General features: G+C 44.8%; 1 protein-coding gene across 1 annotated transcript in view; it reads right to left on the reverse strand.

Annotated features, from left to right (window-relative positions):
* Positions 1 to 1435: 1435 nt before the first annotated feature.
* Positions 1436 to 23274, reverse strand: part of NT5E (5'-nucleotidase ecto) — a 59087-nt gene continuing 37248 nt past the window's right edge. The window contains exons 4-9 of the mRNA XM_036248590.1: positions 11551 to 11748; positions 10457 to 10611; positions 9111 to 9216; positions 8168 to 8317; positions 6568 to 6768; positions 1436 to 3333 (exon numbers count right to left, since the gene is read on the reverse strand). Coding sequence (XP_036104483.1) covers positions 3170 to 3333; positions 6568 to 6768; positions 8168 to 8317; positions 9111 to 9216; positions 10457 to 10611; positions 11551 to 11748 — 974 coding nt within the window. The 3' untranslated portion in view covers positions 1436 to 3169. The remainder of the gene's footprint in view (positions 3334 to 6567; positions 6769 to 8167; positions 8318 to 9110; positions 9217 to 10456; positions 10612 to 11550; positions 11749 to 23274) is intronic.

Here is a 23274-nt window from a genome sequence, read left to right on the forward strand (position 1 = left end):
TGTTGCCTTATTTGGAAACAGAGGTTTTATTGATGATTCAAATGAAATTATTAGAGTGGACCTAATTTAATGACTATCCTTATAAAAAGGAGGACATTTAAATAGACACAGAATCAGACATGTACAGAGAGAAAAGGACATGAAAGGACATGGGAAGAATACCATCTACAAGGCAAGGAATGCCTGCCCTGGCCAGTTTGGCTCAGCGGTTGGAGCGTCGACCTGCGGTCCAGAGAGACCCGGGTTTGGTTCCTGCTAAGGGCATGTACCTCGGTTGCAGTTTGTCCCCGGCCCTGGTTGGTCGTGCAGGTGGCAGCCACTCGATGTGTCCCTTTCACATCAATGTTTCCCTCTCTCTCTCTTTCTCTCTCTCCCTCCCACTCTTTCTGTACAAAAAATGGAAAAAAAAATGTCCTCGGGTGAGGATAAAAAAAGGCAAGGAATGCCTGAGGTTACTCTAAGCTAGGAGAGAGGCCTGCAACCAGTTTCTCCTCAAGCCCTTAGAAGGGACCAACCCTGCCAACTTGATATCTGACTTCAAACCTCCAGAATGGAGATAAATTGCTGCTTTTTAAACCACCCAGTTTGTGGCACTTTGTTACAGTAGCCTCATGAAATGAATCAGGGGCCTTTCCTAATTTTGGAAAGCCTAGCCATATGCACCCATGGAACTGCATCCTGCCTGAGGGAGCTACTTTCCTAATGGACAGCTGTTAGCAGCCCAAGCTTTCTTCCAGGGAACCCACCTCTGTTACAAACTGCTGAAGGAGACTGTGCCACCACGTGGATTTAATGTGTCTCAATGTTCAGTCTTGTGTCATCTGTGTGCTTAAAGATTCTTAGATGCACAACCAGTTCAGATACATTAATTAAAATCCCCAACACTAACTTGGATATTTAAAAAAAATTTTTTTCCCTTTATTGATCTTGGAGAGAGAGGAAAGGAGAGGGAGAGAGAGATAGGAACATCAATGAGAGAGAACATTGACTGGCCGCCTCCTGCATGCCGCTCACTGGGGATTGGGCCCATAACCTGGGCATGTGCCCTGACCAGGAATCAAACTGGTGACCTCTTGGTGCGTGGGTTGATGCTCAACCACTAAGCTACACCGGCCAGGTGGACATTTTTATTTTTAGGAAACACCCTCCAAACAGTTTCTACATCAGATTCTGTATATGAAAGCCAGAAAACTTAGTAGTCTTACTTAAAATATTCTTGACTTACTCTTCTCGCTTTCCTAAAAATTACATACATTTTTCTTTCCATTTTGGGGGTGAGAAGGGATGGATAGGGAGGGTTATCAGACAGCAAGTAGCCTATGTTCAAGGGAAATGATATCAGTGATAAATTGTCAGAGTTTTCCTTCAGTCATATTTTCTTGGGTTATAGGTGTTCATGTGAGAGAAGAAAACTGCCAAAGACAAAGAGCATATCTTCAATTTTATGGTTTGGAATCTGCATTTGCACAGTGTTTGAGGTAATTTCTTATACGACTACACAATACATGCACACATATTTAGAAAATATAAAAATGTCCTTTAAAGTTTGCATTCCATTAGAATCTATCCTATTTTACTAGGCCAAGCATAAAAAATATACCCCAAATATACCTCTAATTTTCTCTACAATCTTATTGACATTATTTATAGCTAATGCATATATACATAGAACTGAGGATATTTCACTGCAGCAAAATTTATACAGAGGTTATGAAATTTAAAAGTATATTTTTTATTGAGTACTTAATATTTGTAAACATTAAGAAACAAACATATTCCCTATCCAAACCTCTAGCTGTGATTTGCTCACTGTTTTTTAAATTTTAAGTTTTTATTATGCATACATATATTTGGAAATATGTATATATCAAATGTACAGCTCAATGGATTTCACGTGCTGAACTAGCCTGAGTGACCAATGACCAGACATAGACATGGACTATTGCAGCACCCTAGAAAATCCTTCCATACTCCCTGTGGTCCACACAAGTTTCTGTTTGGTTTTATTTTGTGGTCAATGTAGGTGCTCCTGTTTTAGGTGCTATTTATTTAAGGTGAAGGTTTCCATTTCTCATTGGATCATGCAATGCTGAGCAGGTTCACATGTTCCCACAACCACCTTAAGCAAGTATTTGCCCTTTGGGCACAAATCATCTCTTCATTGGGTATTCCCTGAGCACCCACTCAGAGGGGCTCACTCCCAGGTTGGAGTTCTCACATCTAGACTTGAGAATGATTTAGCGATTGTTCAGATTTGGAGGCAGAGCTGACTTCAAACTTCTGTTGTACACTGTTTTTAAAAATCAACCCTTGTCTCCCCTCTCGGTTTTCCATAACTGGGGGAGGGAGTGTGTGTGTGTGTGTGTTTGTGGTGCCACTAGAATAAGCACAGTGCTGGCACCTGCTGGGGAGGGACAGGTGCAGGTTTAAATTACACCTTGTTTTAGAAGGCTCTCTTCTCATGACACCTTAAAGTTAAGAAGAAAGGAAAGATCATAGAGCAGAACTAATGGGATATCATACATTATTAACAGTAGATGCCATGTGTCAGGCACTGTGCTGCTACTCTAAGGAAATATCTATTTAACAAATCTATGTTCTTTAGCTCTTTCTCTTCTATGATGAAAATTGGTCCTGGGTGCCCTGTCCTTCCCGTCCCTTTCTCCTTGCCCCTTGATGTGGCCTGTCCCATTATCTGCTGTGTCATTTGTTTCTTGACTCATCAAAAGAACACAGGTGGCACAAGAAAGAAGACCACCCTGTGTTTAGTCCATTAAACTTGCTACAACAGCAGGAGCTAAAGAGGAAAAAAATAGAGACCAGGTATACAGCAGAGACTTGTCATCGTGAGCTTGGGGCTATTGATAATTATGAAGAGAGGAGACCATTAAGTATCATTCTGAACAGTTTAAAATGTGCATATGTAAACTAAAGATGGTTGGCCTTCCTCTCTTAGGGCTCATTTTAAATTCTTGTCCTGTGTGTTCACTAAGTTGTCGATCCTGAGTGATGATGTCGGTGTCTTCACTTGGGGTCCTCCAAGCTCAGCTTCCAGGAGCCTGTGAGGATGGTCTGTGCCTTTACAAAGAAGTTCCTAAAAGGCAGGCTTGCATCTCATCTGAGAAAAAAAATGCAGGTTCACACATTGATGGCAAAGGAGAGTTTTTGGCTATTGGTACAAAACAATGATAGTTGCCAAAATTGAGAGAAATATTAGAGAAAAGTTTCCACGGTAGCAACTTCCTGCAGAAAACGTGATCCGACCTTCAACTGGTGTATAAATTACTTTCATTTTTGAGATATAGCGAGAAACCACGTTGATATCCTGGTCACCTAGAAAAATATGGACATTATTTTAATTACAGAAAATATATCAATTAACAGTAAGAGAGGGGGTGCTCAATGTATTTTTCTAGAGTCATTTGTAATTTTGATTGGGAAGATATTCCTTTCATCAGCAGAGATAAAGTGTAACAGAAGAGGAGTGGTGATCATAAGTGCAAAGAATTTGGTTGCTTTTGCGTGTTCTAGGCATGAAGGTGCCCATTGTTCAATACTAGATAACTACAGGACAGAGTCGCCTCAGCTTGAGATGACTCAAGAAAGAAATTGTTGACATCATTGCCTTTAAATCATTCCAGAACAAGGGCCTTAGGGAACTGAGTTAAAAGAAATTAGTTGAGACATACAGTGGCTTCCTGTTGCTTATCTGCTCCAGGATCATTTTCACATAGTTGCTGGAGAGGCAATGAAGACTTCATTTCCAAAAGAGGAGAGCTGATAAAGAAATACTAATTGCCTATTGCAACAATCCCATAGGAACCTGACAACATTTTATTTTAAAAATACTACTCTCTAAATCATATATCTCATAAGGGGTTAATAGTAAAAATATATATAGAACTCAAACAACTCAGTAGAAAAAATCTGATTAAGATTGGGCGGCGATTTGAATAGACATTTTCCCAAAGAATATGCACAGAACAGGCACAAGAAAAGATGCTCAACATCACTAATTATTACAGAAATGCAAAGAAATAAAAAAAAAAAAAACTACAATGAGATATCACCTCACACCTATTAGAATGGCTATCATCAAAAAGACAAGAAGTGCCCTGGCCGGTTTGGCTCAGCGGTTAGAGCGTTGGCTTTCGGTCCAGAGAGACTTGGGTTCGGTTCCCACTAAGGGCATGTCCCCAGCCCGGATTGGGTCCTGCGGGTGAAAACCACTCAATGTGTCCCTTTCACATCGATGTTTCTCTCTCTCTCTCTCTCCCCCTCCCACTCTATCTGAACAAAATATGGAAAAATGTCCTTGGGTGAGGATTAAAAAAAAAAGACAAGAAGTAAGTGTTGGTGAGGATGTGGAAAAGGGGAGCCTTGTAGCATTATTGGTAGGAATATAAACTGGCAAACCCCTATGGAAAATCTTATGGAGGTTCTTCAAAAAATTAAAAATGGAACTACCATATGGTCCAGCAATTCCACTTTGAGTACTTATCCAAAAAAGTGAAAACACTAATTAGAAAAATATGCACCTCCATGTACATTGCAGCATCATTTGCAATCGTCAAGATAAAGAAGTAACCTAAGTATCCATCAATGGATGAATGGATAAAGAAATTGTGACATGTGTATATACAGGGTGGAACAAAAGAAGGTTTATAGTTGTTTGTATGCACAATAATACAATAATAAGTAATAATACAAGGACAAACTGTTTCAAAGCATACTCACAACTACAAACCTACTTTTGCCTCACTCTGCGTATATGCACTATCTAGCCATAAAAATCAAAATAAAATCATGCTATTTGGGACAACACAGATGGATCTTGAGGGCATTATGCTGTGTTAAATAAGTGAAAAAAGAAAAATACTGTATAATTTCACTTATATGTAGAATTCAACAACAACAGAACCAACCTAACAGATACTGAGAACAGATTGGTGGTTGTCAGAGGCAAGGGGGTGAGGGGTTGGGAGAAATGAGTGAAAGAGATCAAAAGGAACAAGCTTCCAGTGATAAAATAAGTCTTGGGAATGTCAGGTACAGTATGGTGACTCTACTGCATTGCTACAAGAGTAGATCTTAAAAATCCTCATTACAAGAAAAATATTTTTTTGTAACTGAGTGGGGATGCATGTTAACTAGACTTATTGTGGTGATTTCACAGAGTATACACAGATCAAATTATTATGTTGTACATCTGAAACTAATGTTATATGTCAGTAAAATCTCAATTTAAAAATCACTCTAATACTTGAATAAAGAACTCCTCTGTGGTTCTCACCTCTGGGGATACATTAGAATCAGTGGAAGAGACTTTTCTCCCAACCTAATTAAATTAGAATCTCTTAAAAGTTGGGGCCAAGCCCAGCTGGTGTGGTTCAGTGGACTGAGCATTATCCCATGAACTGAGAGGTCCCATTTTGATTCCCCATCAAGGTATATGCCTGGGTTTCGGGCTCGGACCCCAGTGTGCAGGTGGCAGCCAATAGATGTTTCTTTCTCACATGTATGTTTCTATTTCTCTGTCTTTTCCTCTCTCTCTAGAAAATCAATAAAAACAAATTTTTTAAAAAGTTGGGGCCATGGTATTGGTATTTAATTTAAAATGCTCCCCCAGTGATTCTAATGTATAGTCAGCGTTGAGAACCCCTAGGGCCAAGGCTTCCTCAGGTTCTGTGTGAGTCCCTTCTCTCCAACACCCATCAGTCTGCGCTTAGTGCTGCACAGCCATCAGCCTCTTTGTTTCGTGGGGAGTTGATGGCTGTGGGCTAAAGGGAACACATTTTAAAGCTTGTGTCATGGAATGGACAGAAGTAGCTGGTGCCTTTTTCCCCAGGAAGGGCTGCCTCCTTTGCCTTGACTCTGCTGTCATGCTCCTTGGAACAAGCAGCTAGAATGGCCGGTCTACCGTGGTAAGGCTGAGGAGGAAGCTGGCTGAGCTCCATCCTAAAGATTCAGGGAAGCTATGCATGTGTCTTGCATGGACACTGATTTCTGCCCAGGAGAAGAGGAAGGGGTAGTATATTTTCTCAGTGGGCTTCATGCACAGGATGTGATTCTCAAAAGGCCTTTTAAAAGGCTGGTGTCTAATGGCCCTAAAAGTGGACAAAAATATATACTGGATCAAGTGTGGTTCCCATAACTTGCTCCAGCTACTCATTGTGTTGAAAGGGCGGAGTCATATCCCATGAACCCCTTTTAGAAAGTTGAGATAATTTACTCTGATGATTTTTCATGTCCAACCTACAGTTCTCGAGGTATGTTTTCTTTTCTGTAAGTGCAAAACTCATTTTTCACAGTTTAAGTAGCTGCTTATGTGTACATAAAAGAGTGTTAAAACATTTTTGATTTAAAAATGCATTTTCCCTGGGCTTGGATGGCTGGAAATGTGTGTTGGGAAGGGACAGGCACGTGTTCACCCCCCAGTGCGGTCTGCTGCATTCCCACAGACAGCGCGGGAGCCGGCCACGGGCGCCAGGAGCTCCCGTCTTCGCACCAGTACTGTTGTTCTTGCGAACCTTTGGGACACGGAGAGCAACAGGCACTTGTGCTGACCTGAGTTATGTTGTAATGCTTCTTCTCTTATCATCTGGTAGCCATCTCCACCACTGACCAGGAAGCTCGGGAGGATCACCTTATATTCCTCATCTGTTCTGAGAGGCTCATAACTGGGCACTCGACACCGGGTGCAAAGAACATCTAGTTTGACCACTCTGTCCCCAGGTTTTCGGGAAAGATCATACACCACATGAATTCCTAGAAAAGAAATGAGTCTGTATGTTTTCACTGGATCCAAAGGGAACGTCCTGTTTTCTAAGAAAAAGATTTTTGCCAAAACCGGGAATTGGGGCACTGGGCTTGGTTTTCATTTTGAGCTTGTGTGACATTTCAGCAAGGGAGGGAGGTGACACTGCAGCTGCCCCGCCCTGGTGAGGCGGAGGCCTTCCGGAAGGTCTGAGAACTGCTGGGAGAAAGATTGGCTGGGGCTTGGAACAGGCGAGGAGTGACTCTGTGGGGAGAAGCCACATTTTTTAAAAATCCCCGATGAGTTGGTCCAGCCACCCGGTTCAGCGGCTTCCGAAAATGAGAAATAAATAAGAGGGTGCAGGACATTAGCTGCGATTTTGAAGAAAGACTACAAAATGGTATACTATGGACTTGGGCGACTTGCACAAAACATACAACTGCCCAGCACCATGCTGGAGCATCAAAACCTGCTGGTTCCTCCACTTTCTCCTGGAAAAATGTAGAGCGTGTGTGTTACCCCACAGGCAGCAGGCCCAGGTCCCACCACCCTCTGTAGCCCCTCAACCCCAACAGTGTTCTGCAGAGGGAGGACTCCACAGAGCAATCACACCCACTGAGTAGGGGCCCACCAGCTATAGTAAAAAACAAAAAACAAAACAAAAAAACGAGGCCAGAATGTGGTTTTAGGGTCAAATTAGACTATTGATGTAAAGGTTAATTCACTGGACCGTGGAATTACTGACAAAAGCATTCAGAAGTCCTTGACAATTTCTGAAGCATTTATTTTCTTCTGATTTTTCACTGGAAGTTGTGAGACGACCACGGCAGGCTCTCTGCATTCAGAGGGGCTGAGGACTCGCCTAAGTCGCAGGGGAACCAGAACCACTGTAGGGTGAGCCCAGTGCTGGAGTCCTACCAGAACAAATGTTCTGCCCAATTTGAACCCCTTTGCTTCAGTAATCGCGTGTGTCTACGCAGTAGGCTGTCCCTCCCAGAAATCATCCGCGTTAACAGCCGATTGGACACTGCACGCCTTTGGAACCTCGGCATGGTTCCAGGCGGCTGTGGCTAGAACACAGGAGGGGTGTTTTGATCTTACAGAGGGTATTGAAGGTTTAAACAACCACGATTTTAATAGAAACAACTTCAAGGCAGCTGACCTGCTTGGAGTTTGGAGGGCCAGCTCCTGTCCAGGGCCCATCTGACATCCAAACACTGCTCATTGCCAGGGCCTGGGGGCTTTGCCACTGAGCAGAACTTAGTGGTCCAGGAGTCCATGTCCATTGAAAGACTATGCACTAGCGTTGGCGTGTGGAAAAGCTGAACAAGCCTGGTCACAGCGGTCTTGGTGAAGAGAGAGCTAAGCCAACCAGCAGAAAATCCCACCTCACCTGGGAGCGTGACTTACCGCCCACCTGCAGGAACTCTCCGGTGGACTGGCCGTAGCGGTGCACACTATGTTCAAAGGCCTTCTTCAGGGTGGAGCCTTTTAATGTAACCAGGTCAAAGGTGCCTCCAAAGGGTAACACAGCAGCCAGGCTCTCCCACGTAATCGTGCCTGAGGGTAGTCACAGATGAGGCAAGAAGGGAAATACCTTGAGAACAAGCTTACTCCCAGGCCAGTTTTCCTTAGGACTGGCAGAGGAGGTGAGGGGGATGAGGGGCCGTGGCAGGCGGGAGCCGTGTCTCCATGGTTGCTGACACTTAGGGAGGGAATAGATTCAAGGGGCCTTTGGCGGTGCCCTCCACTACTGAGCAAGATGGCAGGAGCATATAAAGGGCTGCGGCTCCCAAGTCACCTGTGTTTGCCCTGGATCTCCTGACTCGAGGCTGGATTTCAGTGAGTGTTAAGCATTGCTTAGGTCCTCCAGACAGGCAGTATTTTCCTGCGCCCTCTCCCTGATGGAAACAACAAGATGACCTTGTACCCAGCCAGTTACACCAAAACGGACTGGTTTTGACTGTATATCAGGGAGGACAGCCGGGGTGTCCTGAGTGGCAGTCTAGTTGGTTTATTTCAGCATATAATATAATCCTGGGTTTCTGTAAATGCACTAAAAGAATTTAATCCAGTGGTACGTTTTCCGGCACAGAAGACGATTTTGACTTTCTCTTTCTAGATATCATGGTAGAGGCTGTCAATATTTTGCATCAACCAGCAACAATTCCTATTTAACTTTGTGAGTCAGAAGTTTATGTGTGTGCCCTCTGGGCTAGGCCCTGACTTGAGTAGCAGTTAACTCAAGCCGAAGGGACTGACACTGGGTACGTGGCTGGCAGCAGAGTTCCGCAGAGGCTGCCCGTGGACACGGTCAGAACGCTGAGCGAGGACCCTGAGCCTGGGAGCATACCGTTGTTTCCCTCGTCAATGGGAGACCGAATGCCACCGCCATTTAAAATGCACATGGACACGTGGTTCCAGGACATTTCATCCAAGTGTTTAAGGTTGTTGTTAATCTGAAACAGTAACATGAATTTACATTAGTTACTCTGGGTCTTCTTCCTTAGGATCAGCTTCAGGAATTTGGTTGGCTCTAATGAGGAAGTAAAGTTGCTCTGCCCTGCTCCTGTGTCCCGAGATCTCTCAAGTTCAATTAGAATGAGTTTTATACTCTAAGCAGCAAAAATGAGATATGGTGATTAGTCCCATGCTCTGAGCCCCTTCTCCTAAGACCCCGTGCCTCAGCGGGCCTCAGCAAAAACCGGCTCTGTGTATGGATGGGGTCTCCAAGCAGACTGGCTGCTCCTGCAATTTGGAAGGCCCAGAGACAGCCCCCCAAAACTGGAGAGAATTGGTTGCATTCTTACCTTTCTTTTACAAAATATATGTTTAGTTATAAGAAATAAAATGAATACATTCTTATTTGAAAAAAAAAAATAGTGCAAAACTAAAAGTTTTCTTACACCTGCCCCAGTCTCTAATGGAGAGATAAACACTCCTTGCAGCCTGGGGTGTTTCCTTTGGGACCTGTAGCTACTTCTCTTGCAGCATTGGTCTTACCTTGGGAAGCATGAACATTGTCATTCACTTATTGAGTGTGGCTATGTCCCAGGCCCCGAGCAGAGCGCAGGCCAAGAAATGACCCCCTGGGTGTGGACTTTGAGTCTGATCTGGGAGACCTTGGCTCAACATAGCCCCAGAGGGCTGCCATAGCAGTCTGCCCACAGACAGGTGGACAGAGGGTGCTTTTCATGGGTGATCTTGCTCAGCCACAGGACTTATTATTATCACTATAACTTGTGTTGTCACTCTCAGCTTGTGACAAAGTTTCCATTCACAGGAGGCCTAGTTCTCTGGAGCTAGAGGGCAGACCAGGGAAATACAGTCTGGCCAAGTTAGGCCCGAGCAGTTGTGTTTTATCTACTATGCCTACATCTTCAGAGGAGTAGAGTTTGTGTGTTCAGATCATCTTACAGGAAAAGCAATACCCCAAATTCAGACATCCCCAAATGAACACCTTACAATAAAGGCTTCATTTTCTGCAAATCAAAGTGATGGTCAGCTGGTCTAATTCATGCACCTTCCCGAGGTGCTCAGTATGAATCCATGCCAAGCTTTTGTCTGGGCACTACTTTTCTTTACATGCTTGATTCTATAACTATCAGGCGGTACTCCTTGCATCTTCTCTTTCCTCCCTTGTTCCTTCCCCTGCTGCCCCTCCCCGGGCCCAGGCCCCGCATCCTGTGCACCACTCACCATAGCATCACAGATCAGGTTGCCCATGTTGCATTCTCTGAAGCGGCATGACTGAGAGGAGCCGTTCAGGTAGACAATTGTCTTCCCCAGTTCCTGGGAAGAATAGTTATCTAACTTTACCCGCCATTTGTTAATGTCTGCTTTTATGTTTGGATCTAGAAGAAAGCAAAATAAATAAATAAATGACCAAATAATCAGTCTGTCGTTACAGTCAATCTCACATTGGCCTAAATGTCGAAGAAGGAATCAAACTATCTGTGTAAGTATACATTTCTTTACTGTATTTATGGACAGTTTGGTTTGGACAAGGAACTTTCCTGAGGAGCCTCTATTCTGGAATGAATCTTAACTTGAAGACATGCCGAGTATCTGAACATCAATTCATCACATCTGTATGAGTACCTGTTGGCCCACCTGGGATAGCACTGGTAGTGCTGGTGGGCAATGAAAGGCCCAAGGGCAAGTACAAAGGGCCTGCTGAGGTTCTGCTGTCTGTGTGGTGCCAGCCCTGCCCTCTGGCTATTGAGAGATCTGTGTTGTGACCATCACCCCTCAGGGCACTGTGGCCCCTCACCGCCCATCCTCCCTAATCGGATCATGCTAAGCAGTGAATGGCAGGTGAAGAGACATGTAGGAGTGTGTTCATGTTTACTATGTGAAAATGGATGACATAAAATGTATTTTTACTCCCAGTCCCAGACCAAAAAGGCAGAAAGACACTCCCTCATTTGACAAATACAGAAACTGAAGCACACGGACTCGGCGATGCGCCCCAGGCACTGCCGCTGGGGGTGGGCCAGGGTTGGAGCCCTGCTCGGCCCATTCGAACCCCTTGCCCATGCCAGGGCAAAGCTGGAAAGGCACAAGAGGCAGGGACAGTGTCTGAGGCTAAAAGGACTTGAGAAGTGAATGGAAACTTGTGGCAAATGGGTGTGTTTTAAATCTCTTTATCCCTGAAAATGATAAACTCAGGGAGAAGCCCAATTCTTCAAAAGTATTATAGTCTTGTCCTGACATATTCACAAAAAAAGGGAGGAAAAAAATCAGCCACCTAATTTTGGGATTAGTGGAACATTGCCCTGAATTTCACGTACCTTCAGGAATGCTGCTGTTGAGAAGAATGGGATTTCCATGTGAGGTGATGACATTTCCTTTTGCATCAAACTCAACCTTCAAATAGCCTAAGTATTTGCCAAAAGCATAGGCCTGGACCACAGGAACCTTCCGTCCGTCATCGGAGGTGACTATGAATGGGTAGTTCCCAGCCGGCACCTCTTTGGAAGGTGGGTTGCCTAAAATAAAAGGGCCAAAGCTGATCAAGTCAGCCCTTGTACTCAGCTGGCTGCAGGCCAACAGGCCACTGGCCAGAGGACAGTGGATTCTGAATTGATGACTTGCCAGCCGCTGCTCTACAGAGCTGGTCTTTCAGAACCCCGCCGGAGCATCTGCCCGTGTATCTGAACGCCCCTTGGCACGCAGATCCTTCCACTGTGGACTTAGCAGGCACTCACGAAGCTCTTCCCGAGTCCACGGCACAGCGCCTGCTGCTGTGGGGCGCAAAGAGGCGACACTGCTACTAGCCACTCCACTGTACTTCAGTTTCCTCACCTGTACAATGGGTGCAATGGTCCTGTTTCACAGGGCTGCTGAGAGGATTACATGTCTAAACTCCCCAGCACAGTGCCTGGGGCATGGTAGGTGCTCGATAAATGTGTATTTCCTTCGCTTGTGAGGTGATGGCAACTTCTAGAAACACTAGACACACCCTCCAGAGCTTAGAACATGGACAGAAATGACAAAGGGCTGTCTTCAGGTTTTGCTGCTAAATCCTGTGTCCCTCAAGTGACTTTTGGAAGAGCCACATTCACCCTGCTGGCTGACCAGCATGCACTCTACCCACCTGTCAGACCTCACATGGTGGTTCTGCTGACTTCTGTCTCAAAGGGGACCCCTGGGGAGCGTGTCAGAGCCACTCATCACCCAGAGGCCACCCCACCGCTGCCCCAACCCCCCACTCCCCACTGCCCTCCTGTTCCCCCACTGCCTCCCTACCCCCTGCTGCCCCCCCACCACTGCCTCCTCACCCCACCACTGCCTGCAGGAGGGTGGGGAGCCCGGGCACACGGAGCCTGGGCCCTGGCCTTGCACACGTGGCACGTTTCAGTTCTGCGACCGCACCGCTCTTTCCGTCTCGCAACAGTTCATGTCCTACTTCAGAGACAATGACCTAGTTTAGGTTTTTTGATAGAACAGATACCCTTGACCCACTACTGCTTCTATCACTTCCCTCACCACAGCCACGAGCAGTTCTTCCTATCAGATGTTAAGAGGGCTCAGGGAACTTTAGCCCTTTTGCTGACTCACACGGCCCAGTTAGGAGTCGGCCAACAGCAAGGCCCGGGGCTATATCTCATTTAATCCTCCAAGAATCTCATGAGGCAGGTCCTAGTATTATCCCCAATTTAGAGACTAGAAGACTGACTGTCATAGGCACATGGCCAAGGTCACACAGCTGGTACGTGAAGGAGGGCACACTGAAAAGCGGGGCTGTGAGGCACCGGGGCTTCTGTTCTCTGCACACCCAGCACAATCTGCCATGTGCTGTTCCTGTACAGCCTGCAGGAGCTGGTTGCCAAGGGCCACTCACCATGCCAGGTGCAAGCCCAGGGTGGCACCTTGGTGCCCTAGCTGTTTCTGGGCTTCTCTTTACTCTGAGAACAAGCTGCAGTTAGCAGCTCACTTCTGTGCCAAGAGCACCCTCCAGCTCCACAACCACAGAGCAGAGGAGCAGCAAGTGCCAGCACTTCCCAAGCAGGAAGGAGCTGCTGCCAACCTTACTTTCCATTCTCTTGCTCCCTCTGGAAAAAGAAAAGAAAAAGAAAATGGTCTCGGAACTTTATTCTTACAAAAGCACCTGACTGGAGATGCAATGCAGGCCTTGTCCCATCCCCATTTGCAGTGAAGAGCTTTATGGGCTATGGCAGTTGTAGGTGACCTGAAGCATGGCACAGGAGCAGGGAAGATTAACATTCTCATCATCGTCTTTCTGTTGTGTTGGTCCTCCTTTGGGCAAGTCTAGAATCTGCTTTTTTACTTCAGGGGACCAGGGGGTGTGGCAGCCCCTTCCCACCTTCTCAGCTGGGTAAGGGTTACAGTAGATGGTTCTCTGATCCCCGAGAAGCTTGGGGAGGTGCAGTTCCAAATATACCCACAAGGTGGCGCTGAACACACGTCCAGGAGGAAACAGCATTAAAGTAGTTTCAGAGAGGAAGTCTGGCAGTTTCCTGGGAACCCAGAAGGACAGGCCTGACTTTTTTTAGCCTGTATTTTTCTGCCTTCCATAGACATATCTGAACTTGAACAGAATATAAAAATTAGAAATCTGACGATCAGTCAGATACCTCATGAGATCGGTAGCACTCTACAAATAGAAGCTACGGATAATCCCACCTCCCATCTGACAGGGATCTTTCTCCAGTACTGACAGTCTGCGATGTCCTTTTCTTAGAACAAAAGTCGTGTCATCTGTGTCTTAAATAAACTTCATCAGGTACTGGGAAAATTATCTCCCATTCGGCTCATTTCTGCCTCCTCCATAGCCGAGCCCTCTCTGCTCCCCTTCAATTTGGTAACCCCAGAAATCCACAGATAGAGAAAAAAACCCAGGCTTCACATTTTCCACACCATTCTGCCAAAGATGCTCACGCCCAAAGCATGCTCTCCACACGGAGCCACACATCTGTCTTTAGAAGCCCAGCTTGTCCTCCTGGCTGGAGAGAACCTATTCACCAGAACTCCATTCCAGCCATCGAGCAAAAAATAATCTGGGAGCCAAACCTGGAGAAGCTGTGAAGACGTGGGCACATATTTAGAGTTGGCAAATGGGGCATTTCCTAGCACAAAGTGGGTGTCTGACAGACCCTAGCAGGGAAGGCCCTGCCCTGGGCGCCCTGGCCACCAGCAGCCCCTCAGGAATGTGATGGTTCCAAGGCCAGAAGGGGCTGAGAGGGTGGATCACGTGGTGACAGAGGTGTCAGGTGACATGGTTTTCAATTGGATGAATACATTATAGAATTTAAAAAAATTCTCACTCGAGGACATGCTTATTGATTTCAGAGAGAGAGAGAGAGAGAGAAACATCAATCGGTTGCCCTTCTAGTACTCAAACCCACAACCTGGGTCCGTGCCTTGACCAAGTATTGAACCTGAAACCTTTTGGTGTACAGGATGATGTTCCAACCAACTGAGCTACACCAGCCAGGGCGAATTACAGAATATTTTAATACAATCCATACTATGGCTTTTTTTCCCTTTTTGTTGAATTTATTGGGGTGACTCTGGTTAACAAAATTATATAGGTCTCAGGTGCACGATTCCACAACACATAATCTGCCTGCTTTGTTTTAATGTTTATGGGAATCAGTTTAAGAACATCCAAACTTCCTATAAAGGACTGGATACAAATAATTGGTAATTAGCATATTTCACAACATTGCTTCACAGGGCTTGAATCTTTCTTTTAAATTACTTGGAAGTTGTCTGGCTGGTGTGGCTCAGTGGTTGAGCGTCGACCTATGCACCAAGAGGTCACCAGTTTGATTCCCAGTCAGGACCCATACCCAGGTTGCGGGCCCGATCCCCAGTGGGGGTCATGCAGGAGGCAGCCAATTGATGTTCGCTTTCATCAATGTTTCTGTCTCTGTCTGCCTCTTATTTTCTCTCTCTCGAAAATCAATAAAGGAAAAAAAAATTACTTGGAAGTGCTGGCTTCCCCCAGACACTTGTATCTGTGTTCTCCTCTACTTCTCCTCGGGTAAGGCCAGTCTTGGTCACCATTATGTTATGTCTGGGCTACTGCCTGGTCTCTCTCTGTACAGCTCGTCCCCCTCTTTCTAATCCAGTTTCCACACAGCAGCCTGGGTGATCTTCCTGAAACGTGAATATGATCACGTGTGCCCCGGTGTGAGATATTTCCTCCTGGCCTTAGGCAAAACGTGACAATTTTTGGCATGACTCTCATAAACGATTACACGTATGTGATGTGACTCTCTCTTACTTTGCCAGCTTCACCTAGACCAGGGGTGGGGAATCTTTTTTTCTGACAAGGGCCATTTGGATATTTATAACATCATTTGTGGGCCATATAAAATTATCAACTTAAAAATCAGCCTGCTATATTTGGTCAAACACTTAATTAACTCACCCCCAATGTGATGGCTGGAACTGCTTCTCTCTGGTGAGGCTGTGATGTCAGCTGGTACTGATGATGTTGCTACTCACAACTGCTTTCCTAGGTTTGCATTAGTCAGTCTGGAGCGCGGTCCACTCTTTGCGATGGTAAGTTTTGAAATGAACTCCTCGCAGCAGTTCGTTGTTCTGGACACATGCATATTCAAGGCACATCTCCTCAAAGTGGGAAGTTCATCATTGCTTATGTACATTTATAGAACTCAAGCAGTGGGAGGTTGTACCTAGCTTTCAGCTCATCATCGCCTTTCAGCTGAATAGTTTCGTGTTGGAGGTCATCAGGCACATCAGCTGGTTCCACACTGAACGGTGTAGCAAAGATGTTCAATTCTATTTGTTTTCTTTTCATATTCTTGAATCTTTCATTAAATGCCTCAGTTAGTTTCACACACTCATCAGCATATTCAAGTGTCCTAGAAGGCTTCTGTCCTTCCAGAGTGCACCGTGTTATTCCTTTTGAATTACACTTTCCACAGTCTTAATTGAGCTTCACATGATTTCATGTTTGAAAGCAGGGAGCTGAGAAGCAGGTTGGGGCTCTGCAGCTTGATGTTTAGCTCTGAGAGGTACTTGGTCATGTCCACAATGAACACTAAATCACACAGCCACTTGCTATAATTGAGTTCCCTCACATGTTTTCCCTTCATCTCCATGAACTACTTGACTTCATCCTGCAGTTTGTAAAACCTCATGAGCATGTTCCTGAGACTCAGTCACCACATTTCACAGTGATAAACAACATTACCGTGCTCAGAGTCAAGATCGTTCAGTAACTCCTTAAACTGGTGGCTGTCAAACCCTCTGCTTTTGACAAAATTTATGCATGACACTACTGTTGACATCACACTGTTGAGCTGCAAAGGCTGTGCACAGAGGCTTTCTTGGTGTATGATGCAGTGGCATAGAATTAAATCACTTGGATTAAGACTATAAGATGATTCGGTTCTTTCTTTTTGTGAGCCAACCATGGCTGGAACTCCATCTGTAGTAAGGCCACTTAACTTTTCAAATGTTAGCTCAAGTTTTTTTTTCTCCTTTATTTTTCTTTATTAATTTTAGATAGAAAGGAAAAAAGAGGGAGAGATAAAAACATCAATGAGAAAGAACATTGACTGGCCACCTCCTGCATGCCCCCCATTGGGGATTGGCCCCCAACCTGGGCGTGTGCCCTGACTGGGAATCAAACTGGAGACCTCTTGGTGCATGGGTCGATGCTCAAACACTGAGCCACACCAGCTGGGCAGCTCAAGTTTTTTCATTGATAAAACAAGTCTCTCAAACAAGTCCTCACCTCTGGTTGTGTCATGCATGGCTTCCAGTGACAGCAGTTCCTCTCGTGTGTCAAACTCTGCAGTTATCTTATGAACGAAAATGGCCAGTTGGGCAGTATTTGTTATTTCCATTGACTTGTCACAAGCCAGAGAGAAAATTGGAAGTCTCCTGCAGAATCCTTCAGTATCTTGTGCTAAGTCAGTAATCCGATCTGAGACGGTTCTCAGACACACTAACACTGAAACAATTTTACTCTGTCTGGTGCTAACAACTCCGCAGCAGCCACCACGCACTCTTCGACAGACTCTCCTCTACGTGAGGCCTCAGCTTCTTTGGGATGAGCTCACTCACTACTTAACTTGTCTGTATAATGTTGTCTCTGTTACAACGAGGCCTAGGGACAGTGGCTTATGATTCCAAACTCTGCTGAAGAGCATTGATTTTATCCAGATGCATTGGGCCTCCCAACTCATTGAGTTTAGCATGTTTCGAGCTGTAATGATGCTCCAGATTGGCTTTTTCCATCACTGCTAACTCATCGTCACAAACTAGGCACATACGTTTGCCTTTGACTTCAACAAAAATATAATCATTTGTCTATTTCTCTTGGAAAGATTGACACTCTGCATCAAATTTTCTTTTCTTTGCCATTTGTAGGATGTCACATTAACTTAAGTTTTAGTAACTATCCAGTGTGTGTGTCACCAGTGACACGATTATTTTGCTTTGATTGGTGTTCTAATCCTGCACTTTGGATTTGGAACATATTGACTCTTGAAGTCTTTTCTGTGTACTGTAATTTCCCTAACCTTTATCTGATTTTCAGTTTTTGAGAGCATTGTTGATCGTAGACATGTGGATAGAGGTTGAATTGGAGTTATCGTCTGTGTCAACAAAGAAGTTGACAACATCGCTGTCAATCATCAGAGGCAAGGTCATCAACATGGAGAGTGGAATCATCTCATCGCATCTCGTCTCATCATCACCAGATCACTGTAGTTTCTCCACAGTGTGTTAACACTTCTGCAACGTGTACACTCCCAGCCTACCTGGCACGGACTGTCCTCTGAGTCACCACAATACAGGCAGACGGGTCCTGGCAGCTGACGAGAAGCATGTGTCTGTCCCATCATGTACTTGTATGTGTCCTGTCTATCCCGTAATGGATGCCCTTTGCTTGTCCCTCAAAATTTACATTATTATTATGACTCACTTAATCTAAATTTATGTTGCTGCGACTAAAGCTCCTAGATTTATTGAATTTTGAGTCCTGCCTGCAGTTGCCTTGGCAGGGCCAGACCAAATGATTTCGCGGGCAGACCTTCCCCACCCCTGTTCTAGAGCGTCGCCCTGCACCCCAGCAGTCTCAGCAACTTTCGTTCCCAGACCACACCCCTCCACAGCCTTGGAGTAAAGAGACCTGGAGCTGAAGATCTACATGTGAATTCCATCATTTTCCTTCAGTTTTGTTAGCTCTAACTTCCATATTACTGCCCCAAACCTCTTAAATCGTTTACTTTCATATTGATGCCCCAAGTCTCTTATCGTTTAACCTTGCCCTAAGCCTCTCATTCCAGGAAACCAAACCCATCACTCCAGTCAGGAGGAACGGAATGATGGAACCACCCTAACCCACCCAACACTGCAAATGGTCCCTCGTCCCTCGACAAGAATAACAAGTTTCAGGAGAACCCAGCCCCGACCAATCAAGGACGACCATGACTCCGGCTGAATGACCACCCACCCCAGCCCTAAGTTTAAAAATCCTTAGTCTGGACGAGCTGGTTGCTATTTTCTCCTTAGAGGTAGCTCGGCATGTCTTTCCCTCAATAAACCTGCCCTCTTCTGGTTACTCAGCACCGCTTCGTTCTTACAAGTTTATTCATCTGTAAAATGAAGAAAATAACAATACCTGGCTGGGTTGTTGGGAGGATTAAAGAATTAATGCAACAAGTGAAGCCTGACTTAGGTAACTGCTCAATAAAGATTAGAGATAATTATGTATCAAGTTAATTCTTGAATGTCTTTTAGAGCTTAGCCCAAATGTCTTTTCCTCAGGAGAACACTCTGATGACCCCCAGACTTGGTCAGATCCTTCTATACAGGGTGTGGCAAAAGTAGGTTTACAGTTGTTCGTATGGAAAGTACTAATTAATAAATAATAATACAAGAATAAACTCTGTTTCGTGTACTCACAACTGGAAACCTATTTTTACCCCACCCTGAATATGCTCTGACAACATCTTGTACTTCTCCCTTCAGATGTTTTGCAATTATACATCAGGGATTCAGAAGGAGTCACCCCATGACATGCCTCTGTGGCATGTGGATTATTTTGAGCTAGAGGCAACTGAGACTCTCTGGGTTTAAGAGAAACTTCTGCCCCACCCCTAACCACCTAGAAGAATTCAAATTAGGGGCCCTGCCCATAATAAGAGATTATCAGAGATAACATCTACTAACCTATCTATAGGGCAGGGCACACTTTTTTTTTTTTTTAATCCTCACCTGAGGACATTTTTCCATTTTTTGTTCAGATAGAGTGGGAGGGAGAGAAAGAGAGAGAGAGAGAAACATCAACGTGAAAGGGACACATCGAGTGGTTGCCACCCGCACGACCCAACCAGGGCTGGGGACAAACCACAACCGAGGTACGTGCCCTTAGCGGGAACTGAACCCGGGTCTCTCCAGACCGCAGGCCAATGCTCCAACCGCTGAGCCAAACTGGCCAGGGCAGGGCACACTTCTAATTACTGAGCATCTGCTCTTCTCATCATCCTGAGAATGACCTTCCTCCCTCAAGGTGCCTTACCTCATCCTTGGCTCAGAATGTCATGTATACCCATGTTTCCTCTCTGTCTCTGAACCTCTCATGTATGTGGGGTCTCTGAAACTCTCATGAATGTGGGGTTTCCATGGGTATGTATGCTAGTTAAATTTGGTTATTTTTTCTTGTTAATCTGTCCTATGTAGATTTAATAATTAGACTAGTTGAAAGAATCTTGAAGATAAGAGGAAAGTTTCTTTCCCTACATGATAAGATTGATTTGCATACATTACCAAGAATCTGATCAAGGTCAGTGTGGAGAATAGACTATTCTATGATGTAACCACTGCTGGGGATCCAGGCCAGAAGAGACTGTGTCCTGAAAATCCCATTATAGACAGTCTGACCCCTCTCTGGTGCCCCACACATGCAGGTTTCTGCATAGGCTGTTACCTTCCTCCAGGCAAGTATGCAAGTCACCTTCTCCTGATCTGGAGCAGGTCACACCCTGGGGTTCTTACCCATCCTCCATGTTGCACTGAGGATAGCCACATTATCTTGCCACCACTCAAGCCGTGTCTCCCTCGTATGTAAGTGCCCTTAATAAACTGGTTATAATGCTGGAGTTGTCCACCCCTTCCTCTGGTCTCTCAGCCACAGGACATTTTACTTAACAGTCAGTATCTCTTTCAAGACAATAAGTTCCATGAGCGCAAGGGATGCTGTGTCTCTGGAGTTTGTCTAGTAGGTGGTTGATAACTGTTGAGTGACTAAGCTTAAGTAATTCAGCCAACACTTTTCCGTAGACCAGACACGATTTCTATGCTTTCCCTGTGGTGGAATCCATTTCTAGAGAGGAGCAATGCCTGTGTGCTCACCCCAACTCTCCTCAATTTCAATTTCCTCAACTAATGGGCTCCTTGGGCTCCCATAGCCAAACAGGAGCTGGGAGTCAAGAGGATGGATTTTAGTGCTAGCTCAGTTTCAAATTGGTTTCATGACCTTGGGAAAGACATTGAGCTCCTGGGGTCTAAATGCATTTCCTAAATTTATAAAATTAGAGATTGTAAAAGACAAACACATGACCTTGCCCCCTGGATTTTAAGGGAATGGCAAGAACTGTCTGCTAATAGATAACCACTACATTGTATAGATAACCATTGCTTTGTGTACACAGAAACTGCTTATTCTCTCTGCTTCTGTACATGCTTGCTTGCTCGCATACCCTTAACCCAAATTCCTTAACAGGGGCTAAGACAACTATATAAGCAGCCCCTCTCCCCCGCCCCGAGCTCGGGGCTGCTCTCTCCTCTGTGTAGGATGGGACAGTCGCGATGCGACTAATAAAGCTCTCTTAATTTGAACCCAGTTCAGAGTCTGAGTCTGGTCTGTCTCCTTGGTCTACAACAAGATGTGATTAGTGGTTAAACCAAAAGTGGTTTTACTGCTTTTTTCTTAAGCCCTGAGCATGTTTTGCACACAGGGGATTTTGTGGCAATAAGAGCCGTAAAGCAGGCTGCTCGGGTTGTGAAGCGTGAGGTAGAGTCCAGCTTTAGGTTCCCACCAGGGGTGGCACTCTTTGGGGTGCAATGTGGAGACTGCTGGCTAAGGTGCCCTTTGTGCCCTCCAGCAAGGCCAGCTCTGTGTTCCCTACCTCTGGTACAGGAACAGCTGCAGGTGCCCAGGGCTCCCTCCCATCTTCACAGCAGAGGTAAGAGGTGGCTGGCAACCAGAGAGCTGAGTCACAGTCTCCCTGGCCATCTCTGTACCCACCACGATGCACCCACGGACAGGTTTCCTACAGAGAACTCAAGGGGCCATGTAATATTTTCCATATCTAGACTGTGTTCCTCTTTTGTGCACATGCTTCAATTTACTGCTCATATTTTTGCTCTTGGATATTCAGTGACAACTGGGAAGTCTAAAAAAGATTAATTATGGTACCCAGAATGGTAACCAGGGATGATGGTTTAGAGAGCCAATTTTAAAAAAAATTTATTGGGGTACAGGTTTCAATGTACAACTCAATAAAACATCATCTGCACACTGCATCAGGCACCCGTCGCCCTAGGCAAAGTCTCTTTCTGTCCCAATTTCCCCCCTTGCCCACCTCCACCTACCCCCTTTCTCTCTGGCTATCACCACACTGTTTTCTGTGTCTATGTGTTATGTATATATGTTTTTTTGCTTAATCATTCTTTCATCTAGTCCCCCAAACCGCCTCCCCTCTGACAGCTGTCAGTCTGTTCCAAGTATCCATGCCTCTTTTTCCATTTTGTTGATCAGTTTATTTTACTCATTAGATTCCTTATATAAGTGAGATCATATGGTATTTGTCTTTCTCTGACTGGCTTATTTCACTTAGCATGGTAATCTCTAGGTCTACCCATGCTGTTGCAGAAGGTAAGATTCTCTTCTTTTTTATGGCGGCGTAGTATTCCATTGTGTAAATGTACCGCAGCTTTTTTATACACTCATATACTGATGGGCACTTGGGCTGCTTCCAGATCTTGGCTATTGCAAATAATGCTGCTATGAACATAGGGGTGCATATGTTCTTCTGAATTAGTGTTTTGGGTTTCTTAGGATATAGTCCCAGAAGTGAGATTGCTGGGTCAAGAGGTAGTTCCATTTGTAATTTTTTTGAAGAAACTCCATACTCTTTTCCACAGTGGCTGTACCAGTTTGCATTTCCACCAACATGCATGAGGGCTCCCTTTTCTCCACATCCTCACCAGCACTTGTTGTTTGTTGATTTATTGATGATGGCTATCTGACAAGCATGAGGTGATAGTTCATTGTGGTTTTAATTTGTATCTTTCTGGTAATTAGTGATGGTGAGCATCTTTTCATATATCTGTTGTCCATCTGAATGCCCTCTTTGGAGAAATGTCTATTCAGGTCCTTTGCCCATCTTTAAATTGGGTTGTTTGTTTTTCTGGTGTTGAGTTGTATGAGTTCTTTATATATTTTGGAAATTAACCCCTTATCAGATATGTCATTGGCAAATAATTTCTCTCATTCAGTGTCCCCTTTTCACTTTGTTGATGGTTTCTAGTGCTGTGCAAAAGCATTTTAGTTTGATATAGTCCTGTTTGTTTATTTTTTTCCTTTGTTTCCCTTTACTGAGCAGATATATCGACAAAAATACTGCTTTGAAAGATGTCTGAGATTTTGCTGCCTATGGTTTCACTACCTACATTTAAATCTTTTATCCGTTTTGAGTTTATTCTTGTGTATGGTGTAAGTTGGTGGTCTAATTATATTTTTTTGCATGTAGCTGTCCAATTTTCCCAACACCACTTATTGAAGAGGCTGTCTTTACCTCATTGCATGCTCTTGCCACCTTTGTTAAATAACGTGAGTTTATTTTTGGGCTTTCTATTCTGTCCCATTGATCTATGTGCCTGTTCTTATGCCAGTGACAGGTGTTTTGATTACTATGTCCTTGTAGTATAGTTTGATATCGGGGAGTGTGGTACTCCAACTTTGTTCTTCTTTCTAAAGATTGCTGAGGCTATTGGAGGTCTTC

The sequence above is a fragment of the Molossus molossus genome, unplaced genomic scaffold, assembly GCF_014108415.1.
Source record: "Molossus molossus isolate mMolMol1 unplaced genomic scaffold, mMolMol1.p scaffold_m16_p_8, whole genome shotgun sequence".
Classification (NCBI taxonomy): domain Eukaryota; kingdom Metazoa; phylum Chordata; class Mammalia; order Chiroptera; family Molossidae; genus Molossus; species Molossus molossus.